Source organism: Lycorma delicatula, chromosome 4 (genome assembly GCF_047948215.1).
Source record: "Lycorma delicatula isolate Av1 chromosome 4, ASM4794821v1, whole genome shotgun sequence".
Classification (NCBI taxonomy): domain Eukaryota; kingdom Metazoa; phylum Arthropoda; class Insecta; order Hemiptera; family Fulgoridae; genus Lycorma; species Lycorma delicatula.
This window is the reverse complement of record NC_134458.1, coordinates 214,616,576-214,639,226: the sequence shown is the minus strand read 5'-3', so window position 1 is coordinate 214,639,226 and position 22,651 is coordinate 214,616,576. Positions and strand designations below refer to the sequence as shown.

The window sequence follows — 22,651 nt, the reverse complement described above, 5'->3', positions numbered from 1 at the left end:
GGAGTTGAGATCGCATTCCTGTCCTTATAGATCAGGTTCTAAAATGTTCTTACTTGGGTTATCCTTTGGGAGATTAGCAAGATACTTGTATCTTTTTCCCGACACAATTTTGTAGGGAGTTACATGTATTTATTTGTAGGCTAATTGTAAAATAAAGAAAGGATAGTGAGTGTAGGTTTTGTTAATCAATTAAGGAACAGACATCTTCTTCTGTGAGTATGGGATTAGAATTGTGTTTAGTTTAGATTTTAGAGATTTTTTAGAACTTTTTTTAGTTTTAGAATTTAAACATTAGAGTTTGCTTTTATATTAGTGTTTTTTAGAACTTTTTTTAGTTTTATAATTTAAACATTAGAGTTTGCTTTTATATTAGTGTGCGATCAGAATTTCCGATACAGAATTTTTTGATTTTTTATAATTTCAATCAGAATAATCCATGAAAATTGTAATTCTTTTTTATTTTATGTTTTATTTTGTACTAGATGTTGTTATATCGACATTTTTGTAATGTTTTAATTTTAGTTGCATACATACAGTTTTGTTGGTTGTTTAACTTTGGTACAAATCTAGATACATGACTTTTTTTTAATAAAATTACAAATACAAGATATATTTGGCAGGTAATAAGTCTTTAAAAATTTTAAACATGCTCTCTTAATATTTGTAATTGATATGAGAACAACCAATTACCTTTCCTTGTAATGAATATTTTCTTGTGCTGTTATATGATAAAAGTAACTAAAGTATGTTTATACGTTTACGCATGCATTTGTGTGTACAAGCACAACCCAACACACAATTATGAAATTAGTCTATTTGCTGTCTATTAAACCTTTGAAAAAATTAACTTGTACATGTTATGGTGTAATCCTACATCTAAGAACATAATTTCTTTCTAATTTTTGTTTCAGTAAATTGGTTTGAAATTTATAAAATTGTTTTTCCCTAAACAAGACATCAAGGTAGAAAAGATTTTCTGTCTTTATCACAGAAGATGAAATACTCCAACATTAATAAAAAAAGGAGTTGTTAACCTTTTATTCTAATTATCGCAAAATGTTTTTTATTTTTTCTAAATGTAGTGTTGTTAGGATAGAAATAATTAAAAAGTTTTATCAAAAATAGGATGTTAATTAACTTTTTGTTCAAATAGTTCATTCACATTTAATTTCTCTTATAATTTGAATTGTACAGTCAATCCCATTGATGAATTATTATACTAGGTTACCGACAATTGTTACAATTAATGGCACTTAACATATGCACAACCCAAAATATTGTTGATCTTAAACTATGTTTTATGATGCCTTATCAAAAATACTTAAAATGGAGGTAGCATAGGTACCATAGCACAGATTAGAGTTTGTCCTTTTCTTTTAAGTACTTGCAATTGACAGACTATCATAGTATTTTTCTCTTTTTGTTTGTAAACAAATAAAAAAAAACTGTGTGTGTGTGTGTGTATATATATATATATATATATATATATATATATATATACACACACATATATATATGTGAGTATGTATGTGATTATGTATCATATATAAGGTCATTGGGATAATAATAATTGTAACTGTTTAACAGCAGGAAAAAGTCAGGAAAATAGTAATTTATTAACACACGATACAAAAAGTAAGATTGTATATTTTAAATGCAGTACAAATATCAGTTTTAATTATTCAAATTATATTGTATTATATTAAAAAATAAGAAAAAATAAATCTAACAGAAAACAGTTGAAATATGTTCTTTACTTAAAATTTATGTATAAGAAAAAATATACATTCAGTAATATTGTTTCTAGATTTATATTTATATCCTATTAATATTTATTTTTATACCAGCTTTATATCACATTTTTGTAAAATAATTATTTTTTATTTTCAGGCCCAAAATGATGAAAGTTCTACTTTGTTGGAAAATAATGGCAATGATGGACACCTGAAGGTAAAAATAAATTTTTTTAAACTCATCTTGTTTTTCTAATATTTGGTTCAAATATTAGTAAAAGTTTGTGGTATTAGTTGGTTGCTTTTATGTGGATTTGAATACTAGATGGTGGATACTGGTGTACTTTGGTGGTTGTGGGGTTCAATTAACCACACATCCCAGGAATGGTCAACCTGAGTCTGTACAACACTACATTTCATTTACATGTCATACATATCTCATTGGGTGGGAAGGAAGTTGCTTATTGCACTAGTTGAACAGACTGCAACGTAAACATTAGAAATAAATAATCTTTTTTTTTTAGATTAGTTGTTAAATAGCTATAATTAAATTGTGAAATTTTTTTAATGTAAGATTAATTTTAGTTTTGTAAGAAATAAATCATTAATTTGGTTACTAATAAATTTTGCTTATTCTTTTAACCATTTTGTTATAGTTTGAAAATGTCAGCAGAAAATTTTGATGCAAATTTAATAAATGTTATGTATATTCTAAAGAAACAATAAACTGTTTGTGAATATTCAAGGTAGTTATTATTTGATCATCATTTGTTCTGGTGATTTAGATTTGATGTACTAATGACTCATCATTAGGTCATTTCTTGGAATCTTTTATTTTACATTCAGCTTCATCATCATAATCGTTTGTAGAGAATTTATTTGATTAGGAATAGCAGTATTTTCTTCACATTAATGCTTTTTGGGATAGTTATATAAATGCTATTTAAACATTTTCTTTTCTTTTTTTTGGTTTTGGCACATGTTTTTTTTCCTTCAAAATTATTGTTTAATGTTATGTTTTATTTAAAATTAAATTTAAAGAGTATTTCTTATGATCAGATTTATAATATTTTTCAGTCATTATGCTATGATGTGTTTTTTGGGGATTTTTAAAAAATTTTTTGAAGGCTATTCTGTGAAACAAATTTTATTACTAATAAATGTTATAGTTATAATGCCAATACATTACTGGCATTTTGAATGTATTACTTTTGTACCTATTTCTTTTTAAAAAAGACCTGAATTTTTTACTGACTATTTTAAGAAAGTACAGTATTATAGTTGCCCCAGTGAATCTACGAGCTTGACATTATGTGCTGACATCTCAATTACTGTTTTCCAAAACATTATTTTTGCACATAATTATTATTTTTATTTCATTTTTTGACTTCAAACAATAATTTAAATCTGTAGTTAAGAAAAAAAACTTAGAGGGGTCAAGCATGTGAAATTATCATAATGTATATGATTTTATGAAAAAAGAAGCTTTAAAGTAGGTAAATTAACTGACAACAAACATATAATTGGCATTCAAAAATGCAAAGAAAGAACTGCTGCTGCTTGTGAGATATTAAGAACACAGGTTCAAAAACTCATAAGAGAAAATAAGACATGATTCTTCAATCAACATCTCAATCGTGTTCTTTCAGCATGCCGAAAAAGTATAAATGAAGTTTGAAACCTGTCGGTGGACTGTACAGTTTCGATTTAGATGTAGTTAGAAGAATAGTTAATGAATTTCATTCAAAAAAGAATGAATTACCTACTTTAAAAAAATAAGGCAAGAACTTCAGTCATCTACTGATTTTAAAGGCAGTGAATCAACTTTAGCTGTTATTTTGAAAGAGTTAAGTTTCAAATGGCATAAAACTGAAAATAACAGAAAACTTTTAATTGAGAAATCCAATATCAGGTGGAAGAGAATTGAATATTTGCAGGCAATGGATAAGTACAGACAAAGCAATACTACAATTATTCATTTGGATGGAACATACATTTTAAGTTTACATTGTTCAACAAAGCGTTGATCTTGTTGTTGAGGTATTTCATGTGCAGATTAATAAAGGTGACCATTTAATAGTAATTCATGCTGGAGGAGAAATCAGTTTTATTCCAAACACATTACTAACTTGGAAAACCAGTCCAAAAAGTGGTGACTACCATGACAACATGAATACAGACAATTTCATGTGAAAAACAACAGACAATTTCATGGGCGTGTGAAAAATTGATTACAAATCTTCCATCAGTGTCAGTAGTAGTTGTTGATAATGCCCCTTATCACAATACAGGTATTGATAAAGTACCAAATTCTAACTCCAGAAGAAAAGATGTGACCGATTAGCTGGAGAAAACCCATATTCCATATAGTTCAAAAATGCTGAAACCATAGTTATATATGAATTAGTAGTTACATAAAACTAAAATACAAAAATATCTCCTGGATGAACTTCTGAAAAAACATGGGCATCTTGTTCTTAGACTCCTACCGTACCATCCTGATTTGAATCTGATCAAGATGGTATGGTCAGCCGTAAAAAGACATTTGGCGAGTCATAACACAACATTTTCTTTCACAACTGTTGAAAAATTAAATACAGAGAAAATTAATTCCATGAATGAAGATGACTGGAAACCCTATCCTAAAAAAAAAGAAAAAATATTGAAAAAGAAGATGAAAAACTGGAACCACTGATAGATAAAATAACAGAATGTTATATTATACATGTAGACTCTGATATTCAAAGTGAAAATGACAGTGGTAGTGATTTGTTTAGCGAGGGTGGTGAACTTGTTTGAAGTTTAATACATGAAGAAAATTCAAGTAAGTTTTTGTTTATTATTAAAAATTAATAATTTAGTACAAATAAAGGTTAAAAAGAATTAATTACATATTGTCTATAATTAGTAAATGTAAATATGGTAGTTATTACCCTGTGCAATATGATAATAAGTAATACTTCGATTTGATGCGCGAAGTTGATGTTTTCAAGCAAAGTAGTAACACGCAGCTGCTCGTGACATCACAGGCTCGTACACTGGCTGAGCCTAGTATACGTTCGGTCACATGGTGGGATTTGAGGCTAAAGTTGAATTTTCATTACATTTTGAGATGTGAGAAATATAAAAATATTCACCTAAAATGTAATTCCCTTATTTGTTTAGGCCTGTGTATAAAATGTTTTGGCTTGAAAATCTCAAAAATAACAGTCATGTATAAAATTTTATGGCTCAAAAATTTCAAAAACTACTAGAGCAATTTCATTGAATTTTAGTTATGCTGTAGTAGTAAATCTGAAATTCATGTGAGAATTTGTTGAAGATTGTTGGTTGAATCAATCTTTAGTTACACTCAATTGTTCCAAAAAATTGGAAAATTTTGTGGCTTGAAAATTTCCAAAACTACTGGATCAATTCCATTGAGATTTAGATAACCTCAGTCTGAGGTTATGTTTACTTTGTATTGATGTATTTTTCATATGCACCATGCAGTGAGTCACAGTGGTGAGTGAGTTTAAATTGATGCTTGTGTGTAGGGTCTACTTGTTATTTTTAATTATTTCATCAAACTGCAGTTATAATTATTTAATTTTCTTATAAACAGAAAATGTATTTTAATATTAAATAAAATAAATTACACCTCTTAGTGTTTTCATGAAATTTTTATTTTGTACATTTCTTGCACAAAAAATTATACAAAAGGTCGCTCTTCTAGTTGACTTTTTTTATTGTTCAAGCCTTGTATCCAAGTGCAAAAAGTTAATGATATTTTTTTTTATCATATAGAGGAAGTTCTACAGCTGGTCCTACTGTAAGTTAATACTTTTTGGATAATGTCAGTAAGGTTTTTAACAAAAAATTACATGATTGTTTAGATCATTTGAGGATATATTATTTGTTTGCTGTCATAATTAGCTTTGAGTTGTTATACCATAATGATATAATACTAAGGTCTGATGTTCAAAGTATTATTATATGAAACTTCAAGAAAATTTGAAGGTTTTTTAAGTAAACAATAATATGTATTCCCAACCATCCTTAGCTGATAAATTCTAGTAGTTACTTAACTGTTTCTTTAATTCCTTTTTTCTTTTTTTTTATCAAGATTTTCCACTTTATGTTTCTTGTAAGTGGGTTTTTTTTATACAACTAGCATATGTAGATGCAGGTATTTCATGTTTGAACTAAAATAATTGAAATAAATTCTGAAAACCTATTAAAATGCCAAAAATATTTTCAGTTTTATTAAATTTCATTTTTTTGAAGTTAATGTGAAATTAACAATTAATTAGGTTTTGAAGTAATTTTAATGTGAGGTTAACTTCTAAAAGTCAAATTATTAAAAAGAATCGAAAAATATTGTTTTTCATTTTTAGAGTTTTAAGATTTTTTTTAATTTTGTTAGATGGTTGTTTTATTGTTTTTTTAATTCTAATTCAAGTTTTTTAACATGAAAAGAACTAAATTTAACAATAGAATTATAAGTTTAATTTATTCATTAGGAATATTAAAAATATTTATAAAACATTTAAGTTGTTTCTTTTAATTTGTAGCTATATTTTATATAATACTATATATATAAGTATAATTCAAGTCAAGGTTTATGTGAAGGCCTGTAATCTGTTTACCATATTGATGCGTGTACCTACATACCAGTTGAGTAATGTTTATAAATAGTTTCATTAATTTGTACTATATCCGTCTTTATTTCTTTATATGCAATACATGGTTTTACTTTTTTATGTTTTATTTTTAATCATTTCTTCTTAATTTTATTGTCAAAAGGTTTTGGTATCGTATTTTATTTTTTTAAATTTCCCTAAGTCTAATCTGTAAACAATAACTAATATAACAACTTGTGTTATGTTGCAATCTGATGTCCCTGACTTTGTACTTACAAAAAGGGTTTCTTTAGTTTTCCATTCATTTAGTTAAAACTATCAAAATAAATTTGTATACTTAATACAACCACTGTTCTGATTTTTTCATATTTCGATATTCATACTTTTCCAAGTACTGTCATCACATACCTCAATGCTCATCCAAGCTTCTTTCCTTTTTTATTTGAAAATGTGCTTTATACCAATGCCTGTTTAATAAGTCATCACATTTATATTTTTAGGGAACTGATTAATGAATCATAATTTGATTTTATTAAAAATTGCCAAACTCGCAACAAATGTTAGTTAATTTACAGAAATAGTATTACATGTTAGTAAGATGGGGAAATTGTGTTAATTGTAGACAAAAGTTCATAATTTATGATAAAAATAAAAATTTGAAAAATATGATGGTGTTGAAAGTAAGAAACTTACAGAAGACCTGAAAAGAGTAAAAATGAATACAATGAGTTATGCACAGAACTATGTGGTAAAACTACTGACTCACTATCCATGAAGATTATATTTTGACTTAAAATGTTATTATGTGTAGATTTTTTAAAATTAATAGCTAATTGATTTTAAATTAATTAATTGCTTTTAGCTGTGCAAAACAGATCTGTATTTCAGCTGATAATCAATTAATTGCTTCCTTAAATTCACATCTCTTCTCACATCTCTTTATATTTCAAGCTGTCTTTCTGGGTTTGGTATCGTAGGAAATGTGTAAGAAAAAAATCTGTGGCATGATTTTATATCTTATCATGACACCTGGTCTCAATGGTTGGTGGTTGTGTATGAGTATTTAGACCAATCCTGTTTCCTAACAAGTATTACACAAAAAACATAACCATTGGATGTGGTGCCTATAAAATAATGTTAGGCCTTTTACTTTTCCAACAATTTTAATTCATTTTTACTTTGAAAAATGTATTACTTAAGTGTTTTGAGCACACAGATTTAATGATTAGTAGTTATTTATTGAGTGACAGATATGTATAGTTTTAATAATGACTTAAATAAAGATGTAATTGTTATCAAAGATTTCAGATCTAGCATATAATTTTTTCATTTTACATGAAGTCACATGAAAAACAGTATATTCTGCAAATTTTGTTGATACTAAATGTTCCCAAGGAATAACAGTTTGATATCTTGTGAGACTGAACTCTGTGTATCTGTTGGCAGGTCATTAGCAAAATAATCTGGCCTAGTTTTATGCAGTATATGTAAAGAATAATGATGTGAGTAACAAAATCTACAGAGATTTATAGTTGATATTTACTTAATGAACAATATTTGTATTATGCACCACCAATATTTATTGAGGTCTGATTTTAAAAATGTTGATATTAGGAAAGATTTATTCATATTAAAAACCTTGATGAAATGTGATAATGTTGTGGAATTGGTAGAGCTAATAAACAGTTCACTTTCAAATCAATGGGACTTTATTTTTAATGTTTTGGAGATAGTTATCAGTACTTTCTTCACTGGAGTTTTTGGTGGAAGTGTTGCTGTGCCGTATTTATGGTATGATTGTCATGCTTGAAACATAGTTATTGGAAATTCTACTGAAGAATTGGTAATATTTAGCTTCAAAAGGTCCTTTTTAAGTACAAGTTCCATTAACTTTAAAGTAGGTATTTATCATCTTTTTTAATGTTAATTTATTTAGAATATTCTTATTATCAAAATGACTGATAACTATGGTTTTAAATATAACAAAAGATTTTTAATTAAAAGAAAGTTGTTCTTAAATTTAAGAAAATTAAATATGGGAACCCTACTTTAATATCTGGAACATTGTTACAAAAATGTTCGTAATTATTTTATTTTTTTAATTAATTTATTTATTATTATTTAGAAGGTCATATTCTGACCTCATCTGTAGAAAAATAACTGAGAAAGTTAAACAAAATTAAATTACTCATTTGTCATGAAGGAATATTTAAATTAATCATTATTTAATTATAAACAAATAAATTTATTATTCTTCAGACAAATCTCTTGTCTTAGTAAAAGAATTTAAAAGATTTATTTTATTAAAAGGAAGTTTAACTAGAAATGTTGTCATTTCACTACTTACTGTGAATAAATGTTTAAAACAACTGTTAACTGTCTTCAACACGTAGAAAACATTCTGCTATATGATATAACTTATGTATCAGTAAATTAGTTGTGTATGTTGAAAATCCACAGTTTATGCTTAATTTTAAATGTTTGTTGTAATTTTTGCTTAGTGTAATTAATAAGATTTTACAGTTTTAAATAAAATTATGTATTTATTCATAAACTATAAATAAATTATATCTAAAAGTTTAATGTGCATTGTTTTGTTTCAGATTGAAATTGCCTCAAATATTAGTAGGTATAAGGTTTCAAAGAAACCAAAAGAGATTAAAAATAATGGGCCAGAAAATAAAGAATTGGATATTGTTTATAATAAAGTAAGACCGTAAAATAATCTAGTTATAATGTGTAATAAAATTATTTTCATATTGCATATTTTTGTAACAATATATATATCCATGTATGTGTGTATGTGCATGTGCATAAAAATAGAAATATTTGAACTCCATTATCCAGATACTGTACTTAAGATAGATAGGTAGATATATTACATCATGCAAGACAATAATTCACCAGTGTATATTTAGAGTGATGTTTGGTATTTCCCCATTAACTAGCAATTGGCTATTACTTTCTCATTTCTGTCAGTTAACAGCTGGCAATTATTTTAATGTCGGATGTAATTTAAAGTCATGTTAATCACAAAATGCAAGTACCTATTAATAAATAGATTTTTAGTTTATAAATAAATAAAAATTACTTCAGCCAATTGCCTTGAAAATTTCTTGAGTAATACAAAGGGGATAAGGCTTTGCATGCACACCAGAAGTATTTTGTACATAATGGAGCTATACAACCTCAAAGTTGATTAGCCTCTCGATGTGTGCTTAAGGGCTATAATGCACACACAGATATTTTGTTTAAAGTGTATATCAAGTCATTCTTTAATAGCAGTGACATTAATTTATAATTACGTTTAAGCATCAGGTTTAAATGTCAGTCTGATAATATAAGGGAAGGAAGTTTATTAAAGTTTGGGAAAAATATAAAATATGCAACAATAAAGGAGCAAAAATACTTATAATTATTGTATTATCATTGGAAAATAAGGACAAAACTACAATGAATGTGGGTTCAAACAGTTGTAGAGACAGACCAGGAAAAGGGCATTTTTATACTAAGTTCTCTGATATAAATAAAGATGCAGAAGAATTTTATAAATTTACTCAAATTTCAACACCTACTTTCACAAAATAATGGTTATAAAACTGGGAGCGTGCCTTTCCACTTCACTAATTAATTGTTTTAAGTTAATTTGTTTTTCATTTCTGCAATGGTTTTAATTACTCTAATATAATTAGATTATCAAAATATCTCCAGTATAATTTAAAAAATAAAAAAAAGAATAACCAAAAATGATAAAAGTTGTAATATAAAGAATGTATGGAAATGCACCATTGTAATACATTTGTAGTCAACCAGGTTTTAGATAAAAAATTTGTAGATACATAAGCGGAGAATACCAATACCATGGCTTCCAAGTCCTGAACTTCCATTGTAATTTTTTCTTGTGAGGCTATATTAATATTGTTTACTTGTAAATATTACATGTCCTGAATCACTAAGAAAAGAATTAAGGAAGCAATTACACGCATACTAGATATGTTACATTGTGAATGGCAGAAAATGAATATGACCAGATATTTACTGAGCAAAATGTACACATACTGAAATTTATTTATTATGCATCAAAACTTTTGGGATGAAGAAGAATTTGATAAAACAATATTATTTTTGTTTTTATTTAATTCATGCCTTAAATCCCAATATTCTTTTAAGATAATTAATACTGGTGTTTCAAATGAATTTTGTACTTTTAATGGAAATAATTGTCACTGTTTCTTAGTCAAAATTTCTTTATCTTCCTAAAGTGGTAATCATTCTCCTCTTGTTGCTCCTGCAATTGTCTTCTTGTTGGAATCCATTAAGAACTCTAAACTGGGGACATATTCTACCAGCCAAACTGTATGAAACTGTATGACTTTATTTTCAGAAACTGGCCTTGCTTTAGAGGCATTTCTTCAAATTTTCCAAGTACTACATTGCCTATCCTATTATTTTCTTTATCTATTCCTGTTTTTTACAGGAGTACACTTGAACATAACATAAATTAATAAAACATGACAAATGAACTTATTATAACTAGGAACATCAATTTAAACAATCAAGATTTTAGTAATATCTTAATTTAAAATTTTTACCAGTGGACCACCTTCATTTGATGAAAAATAAAATTTTGGCACTAAACACACTTTGTAAACACCAACATAAAAGGTCAAAAAATTACACTAGTCTTATAAAAGTTTTGTTTTACATGCTCAGGAAGCATTTTAATAAAAACATTCAAATTATGCAGAATTCCATTCAAATTTCACAGAAATTTGAAAGAAGGAGTTACTTCTTCCAACTTGTGGTGAACAGTTTTTTTCTGATTTACAATATGTAATTAATTTTTTTTTAATTTCAATTATACTAATTAAAGAACAGTAAAGATCAGGTAGAGTAAAGCATGTTACCCACTGGGTTGATCTAATGGTGAACATGTTTTCCCAAATCAGCTGATTTGGAAGTCAAGAGTTCCAGTGTTCTAGTTCTAGTAGAGTTAGTTATTTTTACACGGATTTGATCGTGGATACCGGTGTACTTTGATAGTTGGATTTCAATTAACCATACATCTCAGGAATGATCGAACTGAACCTGTACAAGACGACACTCATACATATCATCGTCTGAAGTATTATCTGAACAGTAATTACCAGAGGCTAAACAAGAAAAAAGAAAAAAAAAGAGTTAAGCATGTTATCTCGCTCATTAATTCTGTTGACGTTACTATGCGAGAACATCTTATACAAGGTGCTACCCAAAAGTTCGGGGAATTTTACCATAAAAATAAAATAGCTTACCATAATTTATAATTTCCGCAGCCTCCTTCAAAGTAGTCCCCTTGGGCATTGATACAGTGATCCCACCATTTTTCCCATGATTCTATGCAAGCCTGGAAGTGTGCAGGTGTAAGTGTTTGAAGCACATTCTGCATTTCTTCCTGAATCTCCTCAATTGTGTTAAAACAATGGCTTTTCAATTGAAATTTTATTTTCAGAAAGAGAAAAAACCTTGCCCTCGCACAGGGCAAGGTCAGGCGAATAGGGTGGGTGGGGAATCACTACCGTCTTTTTGGAAGCCAAGAAATTCCGAACGGCTAGAGACGTGTGCGCGGGCGCGTTGTCATGGTGCAGAACCCAGCTGTTGTTACCCCACAGATCTGAACGTTTGCGCCTAATGCTTTCACGTAAATGCTTCAAAACTTCACATTAGAACATCCCATTGACAGTTTGACCAAGAGGAACAAATTCCTTATGGATAATGCCTTTGAAACATCATGGATTGTTAGTCTACGATCTGCAACAATAGCCCTCGCACTTTCACTATGTTTTCTAATGTTGCGCTTGTTGATGGTCTTCCTGAACGCTCATCGTCATCGACAGTCGTTTGTCCACCTTTGAGTCGTTTGTACCACAAATAAGTTTTACTTTTACTCATGGCATTGTCACCAAATGCTTCCACAAGCATACGATGGGTTTCTGCACCAGTATTTTTAAGCATGAAGCAAAATTTGATGCAGGTTGTTTACTCTTTAAAATCTGCCATTTAGAACTCCGGCGAAGCAGTAAAACACAACGTTACACAACCGCACGAAAGCCAACAATGCAGTCTCTCATCGTCACAGCTGTTGGAACACTGATTCACAAAGAGTACTGTTAGCCACATCTAGCGGCAGCAGGTCGTACCAGCAATGGTTCGCACACGAAATTCAAATTTCCCAAACTTTTGGTTAGCACCTTGTAAGTGGAGACAGGTACTTTTATCTGCTTCCAACAGGATGGTATTGCAGTTATTATTTCAAGACAGAGGATAGCAGTTCAGGAAATATTTGTGATTTCCCTTGATTTGATGATGCAAAATTGCCTTTAAGATCCACTGTCATATGGCAACGTTTTTTAAAAGAATGTTCTGTTTGAATGACTAATTTGATTATCACATTAGAAATGGAACAAAAGTAAAGAACAGCTTTGTTAAACAAAGTTACATGAATAAATGGTGAGGTAGTGTATATAAAATTAAAAAAATAAGTTATTTTAATTATAAAACGGGTAGTTAAACAGGAAGGTAGGATTTTCTGCTTACCTTCCTATGTCTCAGGCTGAATAGTCTATTTATTACATGCTGATGTTAAAAAGTATGCAGCAGCCAAATCGTAAAAATACAATTAACTACAAGACCTTATATTCTATGAAAACAATTCTAATTAACACTTAGTTCATTATTTCTTTATAGAAGCTTCCAATAAAATTCTTTCAACCTGAACAGAGACAGTCATGAAATATTCAAGAATATTAGAATAATCTCTTGCTTCAAGAAAAAATGACCCAAGTAATTGTTCTCAATTTGATTTTTTTTTAATACTAATTAGATCGATTTTTTGCTTACCTTATTAAAGTTATATAATAATAAAATTTTCAAAAACATACCTAAACAAAATTAAAAACAAAATATGAATTCAGAAAAATGTTTATTGTCGTATACAATAAACATAATACAAAAATGTAACTAATAAATAATATACAAATATTATATTTGTATATATAAATATACAATAATCACAAATATAACAATTTTTTTGGAATGTTACTCACAAACACAAAATTGAAACCAATACCAATTTATTCACTGTCATTAATTTAATAATGACGATCTCTCCTACGTCTATGTCTTTTAGAGGTACGCCTGCGTTTACACCTACATCCTCTTTGTTTGCAAGATCGTCTTCTGCACCTTGATCTACATCGTGATCTTGACCTTCTACGGCGTGACCTAGATCTACATTTTCTTGAACAGCCTCTTCGTCTCCTTTTTCTACCACAACCTCTTGCTCTTGCAACCATACTTAGATCCTCATGGTCATTTGGTTGCAGTAAAAAACGGCCATTTTCAAGTCTTAACGCTCCGCACTCCACACCTCTTTTCAGTGCAGTATTAATAGATCTTTTTAACTGATCACTGTTACAAGTGTACTCTTGTACTATATAATTAATAATTTCTTTACGTGTTGATCCTTTGGTCTCTTTTAAATTACAAATTATGGCAAATACTAACTCATGCTTTTATGTCCGCTTGTGCTCTTGTGCGCCCAGTAAATGGAACTGGAGGTTTCCCATCGTTTTCCATATTTAGTAATTTAAAAATACTAACAAGAATTTTTACAATATATACAAACAAATGAATACTGTCAAAATGTAATTAATTATGTAATTAATTTTTTAACTAAAAAGAAAAGAATATAAATCATAACAATATTTCCTAACAACCGATTCAAAAATATATATATTTATTTTAATGATGTTACCAGGTGAAACAATGAAACAAACTTACTTAAAAGATTTACAAAACTTTATAAAGGTTTACTCCTAAAAAAAGCTTGTAAAGAGTACCTAATGAAAAAAACATTGTCTGTAAATTGGGATGTAAACAACCACCACTCATGATCCAAATAAAATTTTAAAAAGAAACATCTAAAATTCAAATGCACTTGCAGTGCCTACTATATATACCCTGCAAGTAATTTTGTAGCTATGCACTAGTAGACTTACCACAGGGCTTCAATGAAACGCACCTGTAGCCAGTTGGATAAATGAATGATGGACTACATCAAGCATCTTTAGAGCAGTGGCCCATGCCGACGAATACACCAGACAGCTGAAGTCTAAGTGGTCAGTAGAAGTGCACCATGCACACACGATCAGCTCCCCAATGAGTATTGAATAGAACTCTCAGCATGTCTAGCTTCTTTAAATCTGTTGCCCATGTCAGTCGTTTGACAAACCATAATCCAAGAAATCAAACCTGCGTGCATGGTTCAACTGGTTCACTATATAAAAACATTTGACTGTCAACATGTTCCCTCAACCAGGAAAAGCAAATGCATTTCAATTTTTCCGGGAAAAATGTGTGTCTAGTCGATTTACACCATGATTCTAAGCGAGTTACTGTGTTTTGAAGCAGTCTCTCACGAGTAGCTAAAGTTCTAGATGTTACGTAAATAGAAAAAATCATCTACAAAGAACACACAATAGGTTTTCGCGTGCAGTTTGCTATACTATTTATAGCTTTGGCAAACAAAATAATACTTAGGACACTTTCCTGTGGTATTCAGTTTTCTAGTGTAAACTTTTCAGATAGCATCGTTCCAACTCGAATGGACCAACTATTTAGGAAGTAGTTGATCCATTAAATGCAAGGAGATTCCCATGTATACCGCATTCGTCAAGTTTATTTAGGATTTCTCTCCTTCAAACCGTGAAATATACCTTTTGCAAATAGAAAAATACAGCGAGGCGTTGGCAGAAAACAAAGATGTTTTGAATGACAGATTGAAAAGAAACTACGTGATCAATAGACTTCCTCGGCAGAAACCCCATTGCTTGGTGGCAATTAGATTAACAAAAATATCTCCAGTATAATTTAAAAAATAAAAAAAAGAATAACCAAAAATAATAAAAGTTGTATTATAAAGAAATACATCAAAGTAATAAAAGCATCCTAAAAGCAGACTCGGGCATTCATCTTTTGTGTACTTGGTGGTTTTCTAACCACCAAGCAATGCACTATGAGAGTTGTGTAAATGTACCAACCATTCTGTTGTTTTCCAAAACAACTGAATGATATTGTATCATTACCCCAAACTAAAGCATCTGGATCCTCTGTGCTAAGAAAGAAGGATAATATCTCTAATTAATGAGTTCACAGAGAATTGTAGGTGAAAGTCAAGAAACTGTTAATATACTTTTGTAAGAATAATCAGGAAATGAATTGTAAACATTTAATTTACATGTAAAAATCGTCTTTTTTATTTTTTCTAGGTTAAGGAGATAAAAGAATGGCTTGAGCAAATAGAAGATGAAACTATATCACTTAGAAAAATACAGGGCACTGTGTTACAGTCTGTTTTTAATTCAAGTATGCATTTATTTATTTTATTTCTATTGTTTAAATTTTTAATTTATCAGTTTATGTTATCACTTTATACGCAGTTGTCCTATTAAAACTGTTACAAGCTTGTTTATATATGCACGCACACACACACACCTTGTTTAGACCCTTGTTTCTATCATTTCAAATATCAATAGTTTATCACAGCCTAAAAATTGCTTAAATAAATTCATAAGTTTCAGTGAACTGTCATTTTTCAGTAATGTGGAAGCAGATAATTCACATTTTAATTCATTTTAAGGATTGTTTTTGAGAAAAAATTATTGCTGTGAGATTTAAGTGCAATGATACAGCAAAATTTACTTACAGCTAAGCTGGTAATGCCATAAATTTGTTTTGTTATTCATTGAAAGTTATGATTAAATGCTGTTTATAGTCATTGTGTATTCAATGAATAATTTACTGTCGGTTAAAGAGAAAAAAATAATGAATTGTTCTCTGATATATTTACTGAAATATTCTGCAATACTTAATTGTCTTTTCTTAATACTGTATAAAATATTGATTTTATTTTACTCAGTAGAAATTTTTCTTTAAAAAAAATATTTTCATGAGCTTTGTTTTTGATCCTTTTTAATTAAAAGTATCCTTTTTTATCAGTGTGATTTGCTTTAATCTTATGGACTACTTTAACTGTTAGGATAATTCAAAAATTTTTTGTAATTCATCAAATTTGAAGCACAAAATACTAGACGATGATTGTATTTCATGATTATTTATTTGTATTCCTGGTACTTATAATTTTTAATTTAGGAAGAATATTGTTGGTCAAAAATTACCTCCCTTCTAGTTTCTTCATTTATTTGACTTAAAGTCCCCTTTCCGAAAGTATTAAAATCTTGATTATAAAATTTTACATGAATGTAAATATGTTGTAATTTTTCTTTATTTATTAAGATTAGTTTAAATTACTTTTGTAATACCTGAGGACTGAGTAACGTAGTTTAAGATAGATAGTTTAAGAATTTTTGTAAATATTTGCTGATTTAATTAATAGTTAAGATAATTTTCTTTAGGTTTTTGTCTATTGATAATTGTCTCCCTCAAACATTGTTTGATGATTTATCAAATTGAAATTTTGTTTGTATTTATATATGTAATATTTTTCTAATATATTTAATTTTTTTGTCATCTTTATTAATTTCAGATAATTCTAAATTTGTGTTAATATGAAAAATAAAATGTTTATTGCTTGTTGCATGGTCTGCCATATTAGATAAACATAATTTATTATTTTTAGGTGGTTTATATTAATAGAATTTAAAATATATATAACAAATAATATAAATATATATAAAATATTATTTATAATAAGTATATAATAATAATATATATTATATTTAATCATGAGACCTTGCCGTTGGTGAAGGGGCTTGAGTGCTCAGTGATACAGAGTAGTTGGACCGAAGGTGCAACCATATCGGAGAGGTATCTGTTGAGAGCCAGACTAAGGAATGATTCTGAAACAGCACTCATGGTGGTGTTTCAGATGCCAAAGGTATGGTCACACTACAGCATCTTGCTTGAGAACGGAGATCTGTGCTCAATGTGCTAACGAAGGTCACAATGACACTAACTACGAGGAAAGTGAAAAATGTGCGAACTGCAGTGGTTCACATACGGCCTGCTCCCGAGATTGCCCAACCTTTAAGGAAGAAAAGGCAATTCTCATGATCTGTACTGAGCAGAAACTATCTTTCTCGGCTGCACGCAGGGAATATAGGAAGATAGTTAACTCATGGAACCTCGTAAAACTGGATGTGTCTTTCACCACCGCTACGTCAAAGCAAACTCCTTCAAATGTTCATAATCCGCAGTGCGGATCCTGCAATGAACTTAAGAAACTTGTTCAGATGCTTTCTGATCAAGTTACTTCGCTTACAGCCACTATTTCAGAGCTGACAAGGATGAATAAAAAGTCCTACGTCGCAGTAAATGAATCCAACAGTGTGGTCCATACGAAAGTTCCTGCTCCCAAAGTACTACTGGTACGGGCAGAGACTACCACAGCTGGCAGTAAGCCAACTAACAACAAGCTCCCCACAAAGGGAACCCACATAGCCACCCCCTCTGGGATGTCAATAGTGACATCCCATTCTAATAAGTCTCCTCCACCATCACCCCATATACTGGGGGAATGGTTGAAGAACCTCCCGACCCAAAGCCGTCGGAGTTATCTAAATTAAAGAACACGAAAAAGAAAAACCGAATCACATACAACTAAATTTTATATGGTTTCCTAAGTATATTTAATTTTTTTTTTATGTATTTATTTGTTTTTATTTTTCCTTTTGAACATTATTCAGTGGAATGTTAGAGGTCTTCGGTCCCGCATTAAAGATATTGGAGTGCTGGCACACGTACATGATACGGTAATCATGTGTTTCCAAGAAACTCATCTTCTACAACATGACCCAATAGCACTCGGAGGATACTTCTGTGAGAGATACGACTGTATAGTAGATGGTAGAGAGGGTGGTGGAGTGGCTATTTTCATGAAGGATGAGGTATCGGCTACAAGGATTCAACTGACCACTCTCGTTCCTGCTGTTGCAGTAAAGATCTCTATCCCCTTCAAGTTACATATCTGCAATCTGTATCTCTCACCGAACACTGAGTTCAGTGCTCTGGATATCTCAAATCTCCTCACACAAATACCATCTTCATCGTTAATAGTAGGAGACTTCAATGCCCACCATGTTTCCTGGGGCTTGACATTCTGCTCTACTCGTGGAAATACAGTACACAGTGTGAGACAAGACTTAGACCTTTGTTTGCTGAATAATGGATCTCACACATTCATGTTTTTATCATTTGGTACTATGTCTAACATCGATCTCTCCATATGCTCACCAAATTTACTCCCTCATCTTGATTGGTCTGTTTGTGATGACTTTCACAGCAGTGACCACAAACCAATTATTATTGGTTTCGGTGTGGACCATGAGATTAAGAGAGAAGGCCACGGAGATGGATTGTGGAAAGGGCAGATTGGGATGGATATCATAAAGCCTTCCAATCACAATATGATGACGGTGCAAACATCCTTGAGCAATGTTCCTCTTTTACTTCCATGATACTTGAAACTGCCAGCAGATGTATCCCACAAACATCGGGTATTCCTAAACGTCCTTCTGTTTCATGATGGAATGATGATTGCAAATGTGCTGTTAAGAATCGACGGCGAACACTACGCAAATTTAATAATAAACCTACAACTGAACATCTAAATTTGTACCGCAGGGCTAGAGCGGTATGCCGTCGGGTCTTCTTGAACGCTAAGAGGAATTCATGGATGAAATACGTGAACACCATCTCGCGTACTACTCCCATGTCTATTGTGTGTAAAAAATCCATGCAATTTTCAGATCACCAAGGCAATCTGTTCTCGGCCCCATTGATGAAGGAGAACTCCTTTCATCATCTTCGGCTGTAGCAAAGTTTTTCCGCTCGGTGTCTCTCACTTCATCATATAATAACAACTTTCAGAGGTACAAAGCACAGATAGAAATATTGGCGTTAAACATTGGTGATTCGGTTGATGAATTGAACACTCCATTCGTATTTAAAGAATTGTTGCACGCACTTAAGAACTCATGTGAAACTTCCCCTGGACCAGACAATGTTCGCCTTTGTATGCTTTCACACCTTCCTAACTCAGCACTACAACATATTTTTTTGGATATTTACAATGGTTTATTCTCCGAACAAGTCTTTCCGCCCGGCTGGTCAGAAGCATTTATTATACCAGTACTAAATCCTGATAAAGACAAAACCAATCCCTCAAGCTACTGCCCTATTTCTTTAACAAGCGTGTTGTGTAAAATAATGGAGAATGGTAAACCACAGGCTTACATGGTACTTGGAGAAACATGGCTTTCTTTCTTCGGGACAGTGTGGTTGTCGACAAGGACGATCTTCCATTGACCATTTAGTGTCAGTGGAAACAGCCATACAAAACACCTTCCTGAATCGCCAACACCTCTTTGCTATCTTCTTCGATATAAAAAAGGCGTACGAATCAAGGGCAATATTCAAGGCGGGGAATCAAGGGCAATATGCGTGCTTTTATCCGGGGATTCTTAAATCATTGAATGTTTCGTGTTCGTGAGGACGATTCATTTTCAGACAGTGTCGTCTCAAAAAATTGAGTACCTCAAGCAAGGTAGTGTATTAAGTGCCACCTTGTTTTCTGTAGCCATAAACAACATTACCAATTGTGTACAGGCTCCTGTCTCATGTTTTCTATTCGTTGGCGATTTTGTTATTTACATTCCAAGCCGTTCAACGCCCACTGCAGAGCAACTGCTACAGAACACTATATTTCGCTTTGAGGCTTGGTCCAGAACTACTGGTTTCACATTTTCGTCCAATAAAACGAAATGTGTAGTCATTTCTCGGCTACAAAACCCTTCTATTCCACAGGTTTTTCTGAACAGAGAACTTCTCTCCTGTTCAGATTGCTATTTCTCTTTACGTCAAGTTTCTAGATTTGCTTTTTGATAGCCGTCTTACTTGGGTCAGACATATAAAGGAATTAAGGACAAAATGTTCCAAACTTTTAGATATGATGCGGGTCCTTAGTAACACCAATTGGGGAGCCGATCGGTCATGTATGTTACGTTTTTACTATTCCCTTGTTTGTTCCCGTTTAGATAATGGTTGTGTCGCCTACTCTTCAGCTCATCAAACTGTGCTTAAAATGCTGGACGGAATACATCATGCTTTTCTTCGGCTTGCCACAGGTGCGTTTAGATCAAGCCCTATCGCAAGCTTACTTGTAGACTGTGGCGAGCCATCACTTTGGGATAGATGACACCAGCTTTTGTTATCTTATTTTGCCCGTTTCAAAGGACAACCAAATCACCCGGCTTTTGACTCAGTTCTTAGGAATCCTAATTTAAGGAAGTATGAGGACCGTCCACGCTGTACTGCGCCTGTGGATGTATGTACACGACGTCTGCTGCAGCATATAAATGTTGACACTCCCTCGTTCTTTCCATCATGTCCGTGCTCATATCCTCTGTGGAGAATAAACCTTGTAAATTTTACATTTGACCTTACAACATACAATAAAAGATAAAGATGCTACAATTTGCTAATGATATAGTAATTCTAACTGACAGTAAAAAGGATTTAGAAGAAATGATGAATGGCATGGATGAAGTCCTATGGAAGAACTATCGCATGAAAATAAACAAGAACAAAACTAAAGTAATGAAATGTAGTAGAAATAATTAAGATGGACCACTGAATGTGAAAGTAGGAGGAGAAAAGATTATGGAGGGAGAAGAATTGTGTTATTTGGGAAGTAGAATTACTATAGATGGATGAAGCAGGAGCGACATAAAATGCCGAATAGCACAGGCAAAATGAGCCTTCAGTCAGAAATATAATTTGTTTACATCAAAAATTAATTTACATGTCAGGAAAAGATTTTTGAAAGTATACATTTAGAGTGTCGTTTTATATGTAAGTGAAACTTGGACGATCAGAGAATCTGATAAAAGATTAGAAGCTTTTGAAATGTGGTGCTATAGGAGAATGTTAAAAATCAAATTGGTGGATAAAGTGACAAATGAAGAGGTATTGCCGCAAATAGATGAAGAAAGAAGCATTTGGAAAAATATAGCTAAAAGAAGAGGCAGACTTATAGGCCACATACTAAGGCATCCTGGAATAGTCGCTTTAATATTGGAGGGACATGTAGAAGGAAAAAATTGTGTCGGCAGGCAATGCTTGGAATATGTAAAACAAATTGTTAGGGATGTAGGGGGTATACCGAAATGAAACAACTAGCACTAGATAGGGAATTTTGGAGAGCTGCATCAAACCAGTCAAATGACTGAAGACAAAAAAAAAATTATATTTTATTATATATACCTACAGTAAAACCTCCCTAACATAGAATTTATCAGGACCAAGTAAGAAATCCGTTTTGAAGAGTCCATTTTGCAGAATTTAATTAAAAATCTAATTTATAATGAGGTCCTGTGAAATGAATTATACGAATATAGAGTGAAGTTAGATGACGATATATATAAGGAATATTCTGGAAACTTATGTAATGTTTATAAACTACATTATTCGATAGTTTTTATAAACTAAAATAGGTTTTTTTTAGAGAATATGTATTACACTATTTATTGTATAAATTTTGACTTAGCAGAGTAGTAGTGAGAACTGTTTTCATTCACAGATATTTCACTTGAAAGTTACACTTAAAAATAAGAAATACACAGCCTAAAACACAACATGAACTAGAACTGATTCTAAAATAAAATAATTTTCTAAAACTTTTTAAAATAATCAAGTACTGCACAGAGCGGCACAAAGAAACGGGAAAATTTTAAATAATTAGAAAAAATGAAGTAAAGTTACTAACCTTTATTTGATGTTGAAAGTATGTTCTATAGGAGTGGAAATTTCAATATATATTACTTTGCTTAAGTGCTGTCCATTTTAGCGCACACATTCAGTAAGTCGATTCCAAAATTTTTACATAGCTTGTCTCAACATGTTCTCCAGGATGTTGGCGAGTTTCTCTTTAATCTTTTTTTTGAGCTGCACAAGGTTTCTTAGTCTAGTCTGGTACACAATACTCTTCAGATGTCCCCATAAAAAGAAGTTGCAGACTGAAAGATCTGGAGACTGGGACAGCCGAGCGATGTTAGCAGTCCTTGAAATTATGCAATCCCTAAACAAACATCTCACTGTTGGGCACTGTGTGAGGTTGCTCTGTCCTGTTGAAACCAGGTTTGCTGAAAGTCAGGATTTGGAAGGAATGGAGCCTAGGAGCAAAAAATGTTTGTAACATGTCAACATAACATTGAGACATCACAGTGACAGCAGAGCCCC

The 22,651-nt window shown here is 31.0% G+C and overlaps 1 protein-coding gene across 6 annotated transcripts in view; it reads left to right on the top strand.

Annotated features, from left to right (window-relative positions):
* Positions 1–22,651, top strand: part of LOC142324277 (syntaxin-1A-like) — a 56,889-nt gene that overhangs the window by 8,716 nt on the left and 25,522 nt on the right. For all 6 annotated transcript variants that reach the window (XM_075365178.1, XM_075365179.1, XM_075365174.1 and 3 more), the window contains exons 2-4: positions 1,891–1,950; positions 8,959–9,063; positions 15,664–15,760. In XM_075365178.1, coding sequence (XP_075221293.1) covers positions 1,891–1,950; positions 8,959–9,063; positions 15,664–15,760 — 262 coding nt within the window. The remainder of the gene's footprint in view (positions 1–1,890; positions 1,951–8,958; positions 9,064–15,663; positions 15,761–22,651) is intronic.